Below are 16,311 nucleotides of genomic sequence, written 5' to 3'. Positions count from 1 at the left end.
TCACCCAAAAAACCCCAAAATTTACCCCAAAAATTCACCCAAAAAACCCCAAAATTCACCCCAAAAATTCACCCAAAAAACCCCAAAATTCACCCAAAAAACCCCAAAATTGACCCCAAAAAAATCAAAATTTAACCCAAAATTTGCAGCCTAAAATCTTCAAATTGAACCCAAAAATCTCCAAGTTCAGCCCAAAATTCAATCCTTAAAATGCAAAAAAATCCCCCCCAAAAAATCCCAAAAATTCCCCCCAAACTCCCCAACAAATCCCAAAAAACCCCCAAAAAATCCTAAAAAAATCCCCAAAATTCCCCCAAAAAATAAAAAAAAATAAAAGAAAAATTAAAAAAATCCCCAAAAAATCCAAAAAATCCCCCAAAAAACCCCCAAAAAATCCCCAAAAAATCCCCAAAAAAATCCCAAAAAATCCCAAAAAATCCCCAAAAAATCCCCCAAAAAATCCCCAAAAAAATCCCAAAAAATCTCAAAAAAATCCCAAAAAATAAAAAAAATCCCAAAAAAATCCCAAAAAATCCCCAAAAAATCCCCAAAAATCCCCAAAAAATCCCAAAAATCCCAAACCCCCCTCAATCATCACCCAGCTCGATGCAGGTGATCCCCAGGGACCAGACGTCGGCTCTGCCGTCGTAGCGCCCCTCGTCCATGGCCAGGATCACCTCGGGGGCCATCCTGGGGTGGGGGAGGGGCAAAAAGCGCCCTCAGACCCCTCCCCAAAATCCTCCAATCAATTCCCCCTCCCCCACCCCCCAATCACCATCCATTCCCCTCCCCCCTCACCAGTAGGGGGTCCGCAATCCCCTCCCCCACCCCAATCCCCTCCCCCACCCCAATCACTATCCCCTCTCCCCTCACCAATATGGAGTCCCCACCCCAATTTCCCCTCCCCCACCCCAATCAATCACCACCCCCACCCCAATTCCCCTCCCCCACCCCCCAATCACCATCCCCTCCCCCATTCCCCTCCCCCACCCCAATCACCATCCCCTCCCCCACTCCCCTCCCCCACCCCAATCACCATCCCCTCCCCCACCCCCCAATCAATCACTATCCCCTCCCCTCCCCCCTCACCAATATGGCGTCCCCACCAGGGATGTGACCCCCAATTCCCCTCCCCCACCCCAATCCCCTCCCCCACCCCAATCACCATCCCCTCCCCAATCAATCACCATCCCCTCCCCCACTCCCCTCCCCCCTCACCAATATGGCGTCCCCACCCCAATCACCATCCCCTCCCCCACACCCCAATCAATCACCATCCCCTCCCCCAATCCCCTCCCCCACCCCCAATCACCATCCCCTCCCCCATTCCCCTCCCCCCTCACCAATATGGCGTCCCCACCCCCAATCACCATCCCCACCCCAATTCCCCTCTCCCACCCCCCATTCCCCTCCCCTCCCCAATTTCCCCTCCCCCACCCCCAATCACCATCCGCTCCCCTCCCCCCTCACCAATATGGTGTCCCCACCCCAATTCCCCTGCCCCTCCCCCACCCCCAATCCCCATCCCCTCCCCTCCCCCAATCACCATTTTCCTCCCCCACCCCCAATCAATCACCATCCCCTCCCCTCCCCCCTCACCAATATGGCGTCCCCACCCCAATTTCCCCTCCCCCACACCCCAATCAATCACCATCCCCTCCCCCAATCAATCACCATCCCCACCCCAATTTCCCCTCCCCCCTCACCAATATGGCGTCCCCTCCCCCATTCCCCTCCCCCTCACCAATATGGCGTCCCCACCCCAATTCCCCTCCCCCAATCAATCACCATCCCCTCCCCCATTCCCCTCCCCCTCACCAATATGGCGTCCCCACCAGGCTCTTGGCCGGGGTGGCCACGGCGGCCGAGCCGAAGTCGCCGAGCTTGACCTGACCCGGGGAGCCCAGCAGGATGTTGGAGGCCTTGATGTCCCTGGGGGTCAAAGGTCAGGGGTCAAAGGTTATGGGGGTCAAAGGTCAGGGGGGTCAGAGGTCAGGGGTCAGAGGTCAGTGAGGTTTGATGTGACCAGGGGAGCCCAGCAGGATGTTGGAGGCCTTGAGATCCCAAAGAGGTCAAAGGTCATTAGAATCAGGGGTCAAAGGTCAGGGGTCACTCAGGTACGGGGGTGAAAGATCGGGGGTCAAAGGTTAAAGGTCACCAGGGGTTGGGGTCTCTGGGTAGCCCAGCAGGATGTTGGAGGCCTTGAGATCCCAAAGGGGTCAAAGGTCATTAGAATCGGGGGTCAAAGGTCAGGGGTCAGTAGGGTGGAACAGTTTAGGGGTATGGGGTCAAAGATTAAAGGTCACTGGGAACACCCAGCAGGATGTTGGAAGCTCTGATGTCCCTGGGGGTCAAAGGTCAGGGGTTAGAGAGCACAGTGGGTCAAAGGTCAGGGGTCACCCAGGCATGAGGGGTCAAAGGTTAAAGGTCACTGGGGTTTGAGGTCACTGAGATCACCCAGCAGGATGTTGGAGGCCTTGATGTCCCTGGGGGTCAAAGGTCAGGGATCAGAGGTCATCTGAATCAGGGGTCAAAGGTCAGCGGTCACACAGGTATGAGGGGTCAAAGGTTAAAGGTCACTGGGGTTTGAGGTCACTGAGATCACCCAGCAGGATGTTGGAAGCCTTGATGTCCCTGGGGGGTCAAAGGTCAGGGGTTAGAGAGAACAGTGGGTCAAAGGTCAAAGGTTATGGGGTCACTCAGGTATGGGGGTGAAAGATCAGGGGTCAAAGGTTAAAGGTCACTGGGGTTTGGGGTCACTGGGGAGCCCAGCAGGATGTTGGAAGCTCTGATGTCCCTGGGGTGGGGTCAAAGGTCAGGAGATCAAAGGTCACGGGGTCAGTGGCACTGCCAGAGATCCATAGGGTGAACCTATAGGGTCAGGGTGAATCTATAGGATCAGGGCGGATCTATAGGACCAAAATAATCTATAAAACCTATAGAATAATCTACAGGAGCTGTAGGATGATCTATAGGAGCTGTAGGCTCTGTAGGATGATGTACACAATCTATAGGGTCTGTCGGATAATGTATAGGATCTATAGGGTGATGTATGGATTCCATAGGTACCTGTGGATGACCCCCAGGCCGTGCAGGGGCACCTAGAGCTGTGGGGGCAGGGTGGATCCATAGGATAATCTATAGGCTCAGGATGGTCTATGAACTCTGTAGGATGCTCTATAGGATCTATAGGATATTCTATAGGTTCTATAGGATCTATAGGTACCTGTGGATGACCCCCAGGCCGTGCAGGCAGCTCAGGGGCTCACAGAGCTGTGGGGGCAGGGTGGATCCATAGGATGATCTATAGGCTCAGGATGATCTATAGGGTGCTCTATAGGATCTATAGGATGTTCTATAGGTTCTATAGGTACCTGTGGATGACCCCCAGGCCGTGCAGGCAGCTCAGGGCCTCACAGAGCTGTGGGCTTAGGGTGGATCTATAGGATAATCTATAGGATCTATGGGTTCTGTAGGATGCTGTACAGGATCTATAGGATATTCTATAGGATATTCTATAGATTCTATAGGTACCTGTGGATGACCCCCAGGCCGTGCAGGCAGCTCAGGGGCTCACAGAGCTGTGGGGGCAGGGTGGATCTATAGGATGATCTATAGGATCTATAGGCTCTGTAGGATGATGTATAGGATCTATAGGATAATCTATAGATTCTATAGGTACCTGTGGATGACCCCCAGGCCGTGCAGGTAGCTCAGGGGCTCACAGAGCTGTGGGTTCAGGGTGGATCTATAGGATGATCTATAGGCTCAGGATGATCTATAGGCTCTGTAGGATGATCTATAGGGTGATGTATACATTCTATAGGTACCTGTGGATGACCCCCAGGCCGTGCAGGTAGCTCAGCCCCTGCAGGGCCCCCTCAATGATGGCCCCGATTTGCTCCTCCCGCAGCGGCTCCTGCTGCCCTGGGGGGGAAATCAACAAAAAATGGCCCAAAAATGAACCCAAAAATGTCCCAAAATTGACCCAAAAATCACCCAAAAAATGGCCCAAAAATCACCCAAAAAATGTCCCAAAAATCACCCAAAAATGTCCCAAAAATCACCCAAAAATGTCCTAAAAATCACCCAAAAATCACCCAAAAATGTCCCAAAAATCAACAAAAAATCACCCAAAATTAATCCAAAAATCACCCAAAAATCACCCAAAAATGTCCCAAAAATGTCCCAAACATTTCCCAAAAATCACCCAAATTAACATGAATTTAACCCAAAAATAACCCCAAAAATATCCCAAAATTAACCCAAAATTAACCTGAAATTAACCCAAAAATCACCCAAAATTAACCCAAAAATCACCCAAAATTAACCTGAAATTAAACCAAAAATATCCCAAAAATCACCCAGAATTATCCCAAACATCACCCAAAAATGTCCCAAAAATGTCCCAAAAATAGCCCAAAAATGTCCCAAAAATATCCCTAAAGATGTCCCAAAATTAACCCAAAAATATCCAAAAACCACCCCAAAAATATTCCCAAAATACACCTAAAAACATCCCAAAGTTATCCCAAAATCAGCCCAAAAAATCCCAAAAAAACCCCAAAACATCCCAAAATCACCTCAAAAAAATCCCCAAAAATTCTCCTTAAACCCCAAAAGTTTCCCCCAAAAATTCAATCAAAACCTCCCCAAAATTTTTCCTTAAATCCCAAAAAATTCCCTTGAAATCCCCTCCAAAATTCCCCAAAAATTCCCTTTAAAATCCCCCAAAATTTTCTATTTCAATTCCCAAAAATTCCCAAAAAAAATCCCAAAAATTCCGTGTTCAGACCCCAAAATTTCCACTTAAATGTCAAATTTTTCCCAAATTTTTCCCAAATTTTTTCCAAATTTTTCCCAAATTTTCCCAATTTTTTCCCAATTTTCCCCAAATTTTTCCCAAATTTTTCCCAAATTTTTCCCAATTTCCCAGTTCCAACCTTGCAGCAGGTCCAGGGCTGATCCCACACAGAATTCCATGGCCAGCTGGGGAAAAAAATCCCAAAATTTCACCCAAAATTCTCCCAAAATTTCACCCAAAATTCTCCCAAAATTTCACCCAAAATCCCCTCAGAAAAAACAACAAAAAAAATCCCAAAATTCCCCCAAAAAACCCCAAAATTTCCAGCAAAAAATCCCAAAAAATCCCCAAAAAATTCTAAAAAATCCCCCAAAAAATTTTTAAAAAATGCCAAAAAAATTCTAAAAAATCAAAAAAAAATTCTAAAAAATCCAAAAAAATCCTAAAAAAATCCCAAAAAAATCCTAAAAAATCCCCCAAAAAATTCTAAAAAATCCTTAAAAAATCCCAAAAACACCCAAAAAAAAAATCCCAAAAAAATTGAAAAAAATCCAAAAAAATTCTAAAAAAATCCCAAAAAATTCTAAAAAAATCCCAAAAAAATTGAAAAAAAATCCCAAAAAAATTCTAAAAAAATCTCAAAAAAATCCCAAAAAATCCCAAAAAAATTTAAAAAAATCCCAAAAAATTTTTTTTAAAATCCCAAAAAAATTAAAAAAAATCCTAAAAAAAATCCCAAAAAAATTCCAAAAAAAAATCCCCAAAAAATCCCCAAAAAATCCCCAAAAAATCCTAAAAAAAATCCTAAAAAAATTCTAAAAAAAATCCCCCAAAAAATTAAAAAAAAATCCTAAAAAATTTCTAAAAAAATCCCGAAAAAACCCAAACAAATCCCCAAAAAATTCTAAAAAATCCCAAAAAAAATCTAAAAAATCCCCAAAAAATTCTAAAAAAATCCCAAAAGAATTCTAAAAATATCCCAAAAAAATTCTAAAAAATCCCAAAAAAATTCTAAAAAATCCCCAAAAAATTCTAAAAAATCCCAAAAAAATTCTAAAAAAATCTCAAAAAAAATCCCTAAAAAATCCCAAAAAATCCCTAAAAAATTCTAAAAAAATTCTTAAAAAATTCCCAAAAATTCTAAAAAAAAATCCCAAAAAAATTCTAAAAAAATCCCAAAAAAATTCTAAAAAAATCCCAAAAAAATCCCAAAAAAAATCCCAAAAAAATTCTAAAAAAATCCCAAAAAAATCCCAAAAAATCCTAAAAAATTTTTAAAAAATCCCAAAAAAATTCTAAAAAAATCCCCAAAAAATTCTAAAAAATCCCAAAAAAAATTCTAAAAAAATCCCAAAAAAAATCTTAAAAAACCCCCAAAAAATTCTAAAAAATCCCAAATAAATTCTATAAAAATCCCAAAAAAATTTTTAAAAAATCCCAAAAAAATCCCCAAAAAATCCCAATAAAATCCCAATAAAATCCCAAAAAATCCCAATAAAACCCCTCAAACCCCCCCCAAAAAACCCCAAATTTCCTCACCCAGGCCGTGTTGTCCCTCAGGTAGCACCCCCTGAACCCCACAGCGTTGCGGTGCCGGATCCTCTGCAGCACCTTCACCTCCCTGACGATGTCCTGCCACTTCTGGGGGGTCAATCAACAAAAATTTGGGGTTTGTTCCAAATTTTATTAATTTATAGAAATTTTATAATTGAAATTTTGGGGTTTTTTTGGGTTTTTTTGGGGGTTTTTACCTCGTTGGAGGCCCGGCCTCTGTAGGACATTTTCTTGATGGCCACGAGCTCCTGGGAGCGAAGGTCACGAGCCTGGAAAAGATTTGGGGGAAATTTCTGGAAATTTGGGGGTTGGGGAAATTTTTAGGGGATTTTTAGAAGGATTTTTTGGGATTTTTAGAGGGATTTTTGGGGATTTTTAGGGGTTTTTTTGGGGTTTTACGGAGATTTTTGCAGGAAATTTGGGGTTTAAAGGGATTTTTAGGGGGATTTTTGGGAAGATTTCGGGGTTTAAAGGAATTTTTAGGGGGATTTTTGGGAAGATTTTAGGGTTTAAAGGAATTTTTAGGGGGATTTTTGGGAAGATTTTGGGGTTTAAAAGGATTTTTAGGGGGATTTTTGGGAAGATTTCGGGGTTGAAAGGAATTTTTAGGGGGATTTTTTGGAAGATTTTGGGGTTTAAAGAGATTTTTAGGGGGATTTTGGGAAGATTTTGGGGTTGAAAGGGATTTTTAGGGGGATTTTTGGGAAGATTTTTGGGTTTAAAGGAATTTTTAGGGGGATTTTTGGAAGATTTTGGGGTTGAAAGGAATTTTTAGGAGGATTTTTGGAAGATTTTGGGGTTGAAAGGGATTTTTAGGGGGATTTTGGGAAGATTTTGGGGTTGAAAGGGATTTTTAGGGGGATTTTTGGAAGATTTTGGGGTTTAAAGGGATTTTTAGGGGGATTTTGGGAAGATTTTGGGGTTGAAAGGAATTTTTAGGGGATTTTGGGAAGATTTTGGGGTTGAAAAGGATTTTAGGGGGATTTTTGGGAAGATTTCGGGGTTGAAAGGAATTTTTAGGGGGATTTTTTGGAAGATTTTGGGGTTTAAAGAGATTTTTAGGGGGATTTTTGGGAAGATTTTGGGGTTGAAAGGGATTTTTAGGGGGATTTTTGGAAGATTTTGGGGTTTAAAGGGATTTTTAGGGGGATTTTTGGAAGATTTTGGGGTTTAAAGGGATTTTTAGGGGGATTTTTGGAAGATTTTGGGGTTGAAAGGGATTTTTAGGGGGATTTTTGGGAAGATTTTGGGGTTGAAAGGGATTTTTAGGGGGATTTTTGGGAAGATTTTGGGGTTGAAAGGGATTTTTAGGGGGATTTTTGGAAGATTTTGGGATTTAAAGGGATTTTTAGGAGGATTTTTGGGAAGATTTTGGGGTTGAAAGGGATTTTTAGGGGGATTTTTGGAAGATTTTGGGGTTGAAAGGAATTTTTAGGGGGATTTTTGGGAAGATTTTGGGGTTTAAAGACATTTTTAAGGAGATTTTTTGGGGTTTGTGGTATTGAAAGAAATTTTTAGAGGGATTTTTTGGAAGAAATTTTGGGGTTTGGAGGGATTTTTAGGGGATTGTTAAGATTTAGGAAGGATTTTTAAAGGATTTTTAGGGAGGTTTGAGGGAATTTTTAAGGGAAATTTGAGGTTTAAAGGAATTTTTAGGGGATTTTAAGAATTTTTAGGGGGATTTTGGGATTTAAAAGAATTTTTAGGGAGATTTTTGGAGTTGAAAGGAATTTTTAGGAGGATTTTTTTTGCTTTTTGGCATCTAGAAAAATTTTTAGAAGGAGTTTTTGGAAGATTTTTGGGATTTAAAGGAATTTTTAGAGGGATTTTGGAGATTTTTAGGAGGATTTTGGGGATTTTTAGGTGGATTTTAGGAGGATTTTAGGGGGATTGGGGGCTTAAAAGGAATTTTTAGGGGGATTTTTGAGATTTAAAGGAATTTTTAGAGGGGTTTAAAGGAATTTTTAGGGGAATTTGGGGAATTTTTGGGGTTTTTGGGAATAAAAGGAATTTTTAGAAGGGTTTCTGTGATTTCTTGGGATTTTTAGGGGGGTTTAAAGGGGATTTTTGGGATGTAAAGGAATTTTTAGGAGGATTTTGGGGAATTTAAATGAAGTCCTAGGAAGATTTTGAGGATTTTTTTTGGTTTTTAGGATTTAAAGGAATTTTTAGGCAGATTTTTAGGATCTAAAGGAATTTTTAGGGGGATTTTGGGAATTTTTAGGATGTGAGACAATTTTCATGGTCATTTTGAAGAAAATTTTTGATGTTTTTTCACCCATTTTGAGCCATTTTTTTATCATTTCATTCCATTTTCAGCTCCATTTCAATTTTAAAAATTGGATTTTTTCTCACTCACGCTGAACACAGCCCCAAAACTTCCGTGTCCAATCTCCTGCAAATCCCCAAAAATTTTTTCAGGATCTTCCTTGAGGAACAATTCGGAGATTTCGGGGTCCCGGAGGCTCCCGGGGCGGGGCCGAGGAGCTGGCATGGTAAAAACAAAACTGGGGGGGAAAAAAAATGAAATTTATTTGAAATTCTGTTAGAAAGAAATCAAATTTTATTGAAATTAATCCCAGAAAAATCAGCACAAAATTCTTTGGGAGTGTTGGAGAAAATCTCCACAAAATTCCCACAAAATTTCCACAAAAAATTCCAGAAAATCACCCCAAAATTCCCATAAAATCTTCAAAAAATTCCACAAAAATTGCCACAAATTACCTCAAAATTCACCTAAAATTCCCACAAAAATTCCCACAAAATCAGTACAAAATTTCCACAACAATTCCCGCAAAATTCCCATAAAATCTCCAAAAATTCCCACAAAATTACCTCAAAAATTCTCATAAAATCAATCCAAAATTCCCTCCTAATTTGAAGAAAATCATCACAAAATTCCCATAAAATCTTAAAAAAATTCCCACAAAAATTGCCACAAAATTCCCTCAAAATTCCCACCAAAATCACCCCAAAATTTCCACAAAAATCGCCCAAAAATCCCCTCAGAGATTCCACAAAATTCCAAAAAAATTCTCCACAGAACTGGCCCAAAATCCCCTCAAAATTCTCACAAAATCCCCTCAGAATTTTCAGAAAAATCCCCACAAAATCCGGACAAATTCTCCAAAAATTCCCACAAAAATTCCCACAAAATCTCCCCGAAATCCCCTCAAAATTCCCACAAAATCCTCTCAGAATTCCCACAAAAATCCCCACAAAATCCCGATAAATTCCACAAAAATTCCCACAACCTCCCCCCAAAAATCCCCTCAGAATTCCCACAAACTCCCCCCAAAAACCGCCCCAAACCCCACGAAAAACCCCAAAAATCCCCAAATTCCCTCAGGACTTTTCCCCAAATTTTGATTTTCCCCTCAGGCCGCCCCCCCCCCCCCCTCACCGGCGGCTCCAGCTCCGGGCCCGGCGGGCGCTGGGGGAGCCCGGGCCGCCCCCCCCCGGCTGCTGCAGCTCCGGGGGGGGGCTCCGGTCTCCCCCCGACGCCTCTTGGAGGTGGGGACGGTTCGAGAAGCCCCAAAATCGCCGAGATTTTCCTCAAAAAAGCGGCCGGGGCGGGGGGGGGGGGGGAACCCCCCCGGTGCCGCCTCAGCGCCCCAGGCAAGATGGCGCCGGCGTGAGGAGAGGAAAGGGGCGTGGTCACGCCGTGCGTGGTGACGTCAGTGAAGGTGCGCAAGGCGTGAGCGTGCCAGGAGTTGGGCGGGGTTTGCGATAGCCAATCAGAGAGCGCGGCGGGAAAAATCGGACGGGCTATTGGTGGAGAAGGGAAGGGGGCGGGGCGATGAGGGGAGGAAAGGGATGTGATTGGATGGGAGAGGAGAGAGGGGAAGGCGGGAAGATGTGAGGGGGAGGAAAGATGGCGGCGATGGGGCCGGGTGGAGCACGGAGGGTCTCGGTGGGTTCTGAGGGGAAAAAGCGCTAAGGGCAGGAGAGAGTGACGTCAAAATCCTCCTGCCGTGACGTCACGGCCTGTTTAGGGAGTAACGGAACCCTCCATGGCCCCACCCCTCGCGCGTGATTGGCTGGGAGAATCATGGGGGCGGAACCGACGAATCTGATTGGACGAGGCGCGTGGATTGTTCCGGTAACAACTTCCGGGTTAAGCCACGCGTCCTCTATGGCCACGCCTTGTTTTCAGTTTTGTGGGCGTGATCATATCCGTATAAGGAAATGTGGGCGGTACGAGTCGCAAATGCCCATAAAAGGCAAAAGGGGCGTGGTCACGGGAAAGAGGCGGGGTTTTGTGGATTTTTTGGGAGATTTTTTGGGATTTTTTTGGGGAATTTTTAGGGGATTTTTTTTTATTTTTTCGGAAGGTTTTGGGAATTTTGGGGGGAATTTTTAAGGGATTTTTTCGGAGGTATTTGGGATTTTTTTTTTTTAATTTTAAGGGATTTTTGGAATCTCACACTTTCAGCACTTTCAATTTTTTTTTATTCTCGCGCCAAACACGACCCCAAAACCGCCCGGATTCACCCCAAAAAAAAAAAAAAATTAAAAAATAAAAACAAAACAAAAAATTTTCTCCCCTCCCCCACCCTCGGGGGGGAGGGGAAATTCGGGGTCCCCAAAATTTTCCAGAAGGTCCCAAAAAATTCCAGCGAGGTCCCCAAAATGTCACCAGGTCCCCAATTTTTTTTTTTTTTTTTTTTTTTCCAGAAGGTTCCAAATTTTCCAGCGAGGTCCCCAAAAAAATTCGGGGGGAGGGTCCCGGTGACGTCATCGAGGTCCCCAAAATTTGTCCCCCCCCCCCAAGGTCCCCAAATTGTCCCCAGGGACATTTTTGGGGTCCCCAAGGTCCCAAATTTGTCCCCAAGGTGATTTTGGGGTCCCAAAAAATTCCCCAAATCCTTTTTTGGGGGTCCCCAAATTTGTCCCCAGGGTCCCAAATTTGTCCCTAAGGTTTTTTAGGGTTCCCAGGGTTTTTTTGGGGTCCCCAAATTTATCCCCAGGGTCATTCCTGGTGTCCCCAAAATCCCTTTCACCGCGACCCCGCCCCCCTCTATGACGTCATCCATGACGCCATCATCACCCATGACGTCATCCTAATTTCCCGTGACGTCATCGCTCTCCATGTTGTCATCGTCACTTTCAATGACGTCATCCTCATCATCCATGACGTCATCACTCTCCATGACGTCATACTATTTCCCCGTGACGTCATCCTCCTTTCCCGTGACGTCATCCTCATTCTTAACATCATTCTCTCTTTCGATGACGTCATCATCGTTTCCTATGACGTCATCCTCATCATCCATGACGCCATGCTGATCTCCCATGACGTCATCCTCATTATCTATGACATCACCCTCATTTCCCATGACGTCATCCTCATTTCCCATGATGTCATCGTAATTTCCCACGTCAGCCTCGCTCTCCGTGACGTCACCATCATCATCCATGACGTCATCCTCATTTCCAATGACGTCATCCTCATTTCTCATGTCACACTCGCTTTCAATGACGTCATCCTCACAATCCATGACGTCATCATTTCCCATGTCACTCGCTTTCAATGACGTCATCCTCTCTTTCAATGACGTCACCCTCATCATCCATGACGTCATCCTCATTTCATGTGATGTCATTTTCTTCTCCCATGACGCCGACATGATCTCCAATGACGTCATCCTCACTTGCCATGACGTCACGCTCCTTTCCCATGACATCATCGCTCTCTGTGGCGTCATCCTCATTTCCCATGACGTCATCATCGTCATCGTCATTGTCATCCGTGACGTCACCATCACCTCCAATGACGTCACCCTCATTTCCCGTGTCACCCTCCTCATCCATGACGTCATAATCATCATCCATGACATCATTATCATTTCCCATGACGTCATCCTCATTTCCAATGATGTCATCATCATCATCATCATCATCATCATCCATGACATCATCCTCATTTCACACGTCGTCCTCCTTTCCCATGACGTCATCATCACGCCCAATGACGTCATCCTCATTTCCCATGACGTCATCCTCATTTCCAATGACGTCGTCACCGTCATCATCATCGTCATCCATGACGTCGTCCTGATTTCATACGTCACCCTCATTTCCAATGACGTCATCATCACGTCCAATGACGTCATCCTCATTTCCCATGACGTCATCCTCATTTCCCATGACGTCACCCTCATTTCCCACGTCACCCTCCTCATCCATGACGTCATTACCATCACCCATGACGTCATCACCATCATCCATGACGTCACCCTCGCTCTCCACGACGTCCCCCTCCCCCTCCCCCAGCAGCAGCGGGTCCCAGACCCCCCCTCCCCCCACCTCCAGCCGGCCGGGGGAGGGGCTCAGCACCCCCAGCCAGGCCTGGGCCAGCGCCGCCGGCTCCGAGGCCACCGCGGCCACCGCCGCCATCCTGCCGGCCACCGCCACCGCCCCTCCCCCGCCCAGCAGCACCTCCCTGGCCACCCTGGCGGCCAGTTGGGGACACCCCCAGCGCTCGGCCAACCCCCACAGCACCGGGGGGCTCCCCCGCGCCGCGGCGGCCACCAAATCATCGAACCCGGCCACCAAGAACCGCCGGGCCAGCGCCAGCGCCAGCCCCAGCGCCGCCGCGCCGGGGGGAGGGGACAGCAGGGGACAGCGGCGGCCGCAGCCGTGCAGGAAATGCAGCAGCAGCAGCAGGGGGACGCGGGGACAGCGGCCGACGGCCACGGTGGCGCGGCGGCCCTCCAGGAAGGCCCCGCCCAACATGGCGGCGAAGACGGGGGAGCGGCGCGCCAGGACGGCGCGGCGGGCGGGGACGGGCGGGGGGCGCCCCCCGGGGAGGAGCCAAAGGTCGGGGGGGGACGCGGAGTAGGGACAGGGAGGGGGTGGGGACGTTTGGGGACATCCAGAGGGGTCTGGGGACGTTTCTGGGGGGGGGTTGGGGACGGAATTTGGGGGTTTGGGGACAGGATTTGGGGGTTTGGGGACATCTGGGGACACTCGGGGCCGTTTGGGGGGGGGTGGGGACACCTGGGGCCACCTGGGCTGGGGTGACAACGGCCCTGAGGTGTCCCCTGGGGTGTCCCCAATGTCCCCTGGGGTGTCCCCAATGTCCCCTGATGTGTCCCAGGTGTCCTCAGGTCCCTTATTGATGTCCCCAGGTGTCCTCAGGTGTGTCCAGGTGTCCCCAGGTGTGTCCTGGATGTCCCCAGGTGAGTCCCAGGTGTCCCCAGGTGTGTCCTTGATGTCCTCAGGTCCCTGCTCGATGTCCCCAGGTGTCCTCAGGTGTCCCCAGGTGTTCTCAGGTGTGTCCCAGGTGTCCCCAGAGGTGTCCTGGATGTCCCCAGGTCCATTCTCAATGTCCCCACGTGTCCTCCAAGTGTCCCCAGGTGTGTCCCAGGTGTCCCCAGGTGTGTCCAGCTGTCCCCAGGTGTCCCCCGGGTCCCCGTTGGTGTCACCGCTGTCGCCGTGACCGTTCACCTGCAAAATCCCAGCTGTGTCCCCAATGTCCCCAGGCGTGTCCTGGATGTCCCCAGGTGTGTCCCCACTGTCCCTCACCTGTCCCAGCTGTGTCCCCAGGTGTCTCCAGGTGTGTCCCTCACCTGTCCCAGGTGTGTCCCCAATGTCCCCAGGTGTCCCTCAGGTGTCCCAGCTGTGTCCCCAGGTGTCCCCAGGTGTGTTCCCAGTGTCACTCACCTGTCCCAGGTGTGTCCCCAATGTCCCCAGATGTGTCCCCAGGTGTGTCCCCAATGTCCCCAATGTCCCTCACCTGTCCCCAGCCATGTCCCCAATGTCCCCAATGTCCCTCACCTGTCCCAGCCGTGTCCCCAATGTCTCACGTGTGTCCCCAGCCATGTCCCCAGTGTCCCCAATGTCCGTCACCTGTCCCAGCCGTGTCCCCAGCCGTGTGTCCCCAATGTCCCCAGATGTCACTCAGGTGTCCCTCACCTGTCCCAGCCGTGTCCCCAGGTGTGTCCCTCACCTGTCCCAGGTGTGTCCCCAATGTCCCCAATGTCCCTCACCTGTCCCAGGTGTGTCCCCACTGTCCCTCACCTGTCCCATGTGTGTCCCCAGCTGTGTCCCCAATGTCCCCAGGTGTCCCTCACCTGTCCCAGCCGTGTCCCCGCTGTCCCCGGCCGTGTCCCCTCTGTCCCCAGGTGCTCCAGGACCGTCCCGACGGCGGCGGCCGCGCACAGCGCCAGCGGGGGCTGCCATGGCTGTGACGGGGGAGGGGCGGCTCCGGCTCCGGCTCCGGCCGCGGCCACGGCCCCGAGCAGCAGCGCCAGCGCCCCTCCCCCCCCCCACAGCAGCGGCCACAGCGGCGAGCCCGGCCTGGGGGGGGACAGAGCGGGGTCAGCATGGTGATAGAGGGGTCAGCGTCGCGATATATCGCGATAGAGGGGTCAGCATGGCGATATATCGCGATAGAGGGGTCGGTGTAGCGATATATCGCGATAGAGGGGTCAGTGTAACGATATATCGCGATAGAGGGGTCAGCGTTGTGATATATCGCGATAGAGGGGTCAGCATGGCGATATATCGCGATAGATGGGTCAGTGTTGTGATATATCGCGATAGAGGGATCGGTGTTGTGATATATTGCAATAAGGCAGTCAGTGTTGTGATATATCACGATAGGGGAGTCAGTGTCACGATATATCGCGATAGAGGGGTCAGCATCGTGATATATCATGACAGAGGGATCAGCGTCGTGATATATTGCGATAGAGGGATCAGTGTTGTGATATATCGCGATAGAGGGGTCAGTGTTGCGATATATCACGATAAAGGGATCGGTGTAACGATATATCGCGATAGAGGAGTCAGCGTCGCGATATATTGCAATAAGGCAGTCAGTGCTGTGATATATCACAACAGGGGAGTCACTATCGCGATATATCACGACATGGGAAGGGCAATATCACGATATATCACGATAAGAAGAGTCAGCATGGCGATATGTCGCGGTAGAGTCGTCAGCGCCGTGATGTATCGCAATAAGGGAGTCGATGTCGCGATATGTCGCGATATCGGAAGGGACATCTCACGATATGTCGCGATACAAGAGTCAGTATCACGATATATCGCAATAGAGGAGTCAGTATCATGATATATCGCGATAGAAGAGTCAGCATGGCGATATATCACGATAGCAGAGTCAGTATCACGATATATCACAATAAGAAGAGTCAGCATGGCGATATATCGTGATAGAGGAGTCAGTATCGCGATATATCATGATACAAGAGTCAGTATCACGATATATCATGATAGAGCAGTCAGTATCACGATATATCACGATAGAAGAGTCAGTATCGCGATATAGCACTATAGAAGCGTCAGTATCGTGATATATTGCTATAGAGCGGTCAGTATCACGATATATCGCGATAGAGGACTCAGCATGGCGATATATTGCGATAGAAGCGTCAGTATCGCGATATATCATGATAGAAGAGTCAGCATCACGATATATCACGCTAGAAGAGTCAGTATCACAACATATCATGATAGAGAAGTCAGTATTGCGATATATCACGATAGAAGAGTCAGTATCGTGATATATCGTGATACAGCGGTCAGTATCGTGCTATATCGCGATAGAAGATTCAGCATGGCGATATATCGCGATAGAGCAGTCAGTATCATGATATATCGCGATAGAGCGGTCAGTATCACAATATATCACGATAGAAGAGTCAGTATCACGATATATCGCGATAGAGGAGTCAGTATCACGATATATCACGATAGAGCAGTCAGCATGATGATATATCACGATATAAGACTCAGTATCACAATATATCATGATAGAAGAGTCAGCATGGCGATATATCGCGATAGAAGAGTCAGTATCACGATATATCGCGACAGAGCAGTCAGTATCACGATATATCACCATAGAAGAGTCAGTATCGCGATATATCGTGACGCTGACCCCTCTATCGCGACATATCGCGATATTTCCCCACATTTCGGGT

At 47.4% G+C, this 16,311-nt stretch overlaps 1 protein-coding gene across 1 annotated transcript; it reads right to left on the bottom strand.

Annotated features, from left to right (window-relative positions):
• Positions 1-587: 587 nt before the first annotated feature.
• Positions 588-9,952, bottom strand: LOC117010238 (serine/threonine-protein kinase TAO1-like). Its single transcript, XM_033084531.2, has 8 exons — positions 9,762-9,952; positions 8,718-8,865; positions 6,556-6,627; positions 6,344-6,445; positions 4,944-4,989; positions 3,831-3,927; positions 1,819-1,932; positions 588-690 (listed from the first exon to the last, which is right to left on the bottom strand). The coding sequence occupies exons 2-8, from the start codon at positions 8,850-8,852 to the stop codon at positions 588-590; spliced, it is 669 nt and encodes a 222-aa protein (XP_032940422.1). The 5' UTR covers positions 8,853-8,865; positions 9,762-9,952.
• Positions 9,953-16,311: the final 6,359 nt, after the last annotated feature.

This window comes from Catharus ustulatus, chromosome 40, assembly GCF_009819885.2.
Source record: "Catharus ustulatus isolate bCatUst1 chromosome 40, bCatUst1.pri.v2, whole genome shotgun sequence".
Taxonomy (NCBI): Eukaryota; Metazoa; Chordata; class Aves; order Passeriformes; family Turdidae; genus Catharus; species Catharus ustulatus.
This window is presented reverse-complemented; position numbering and strand designations above follow the sequence as displayed.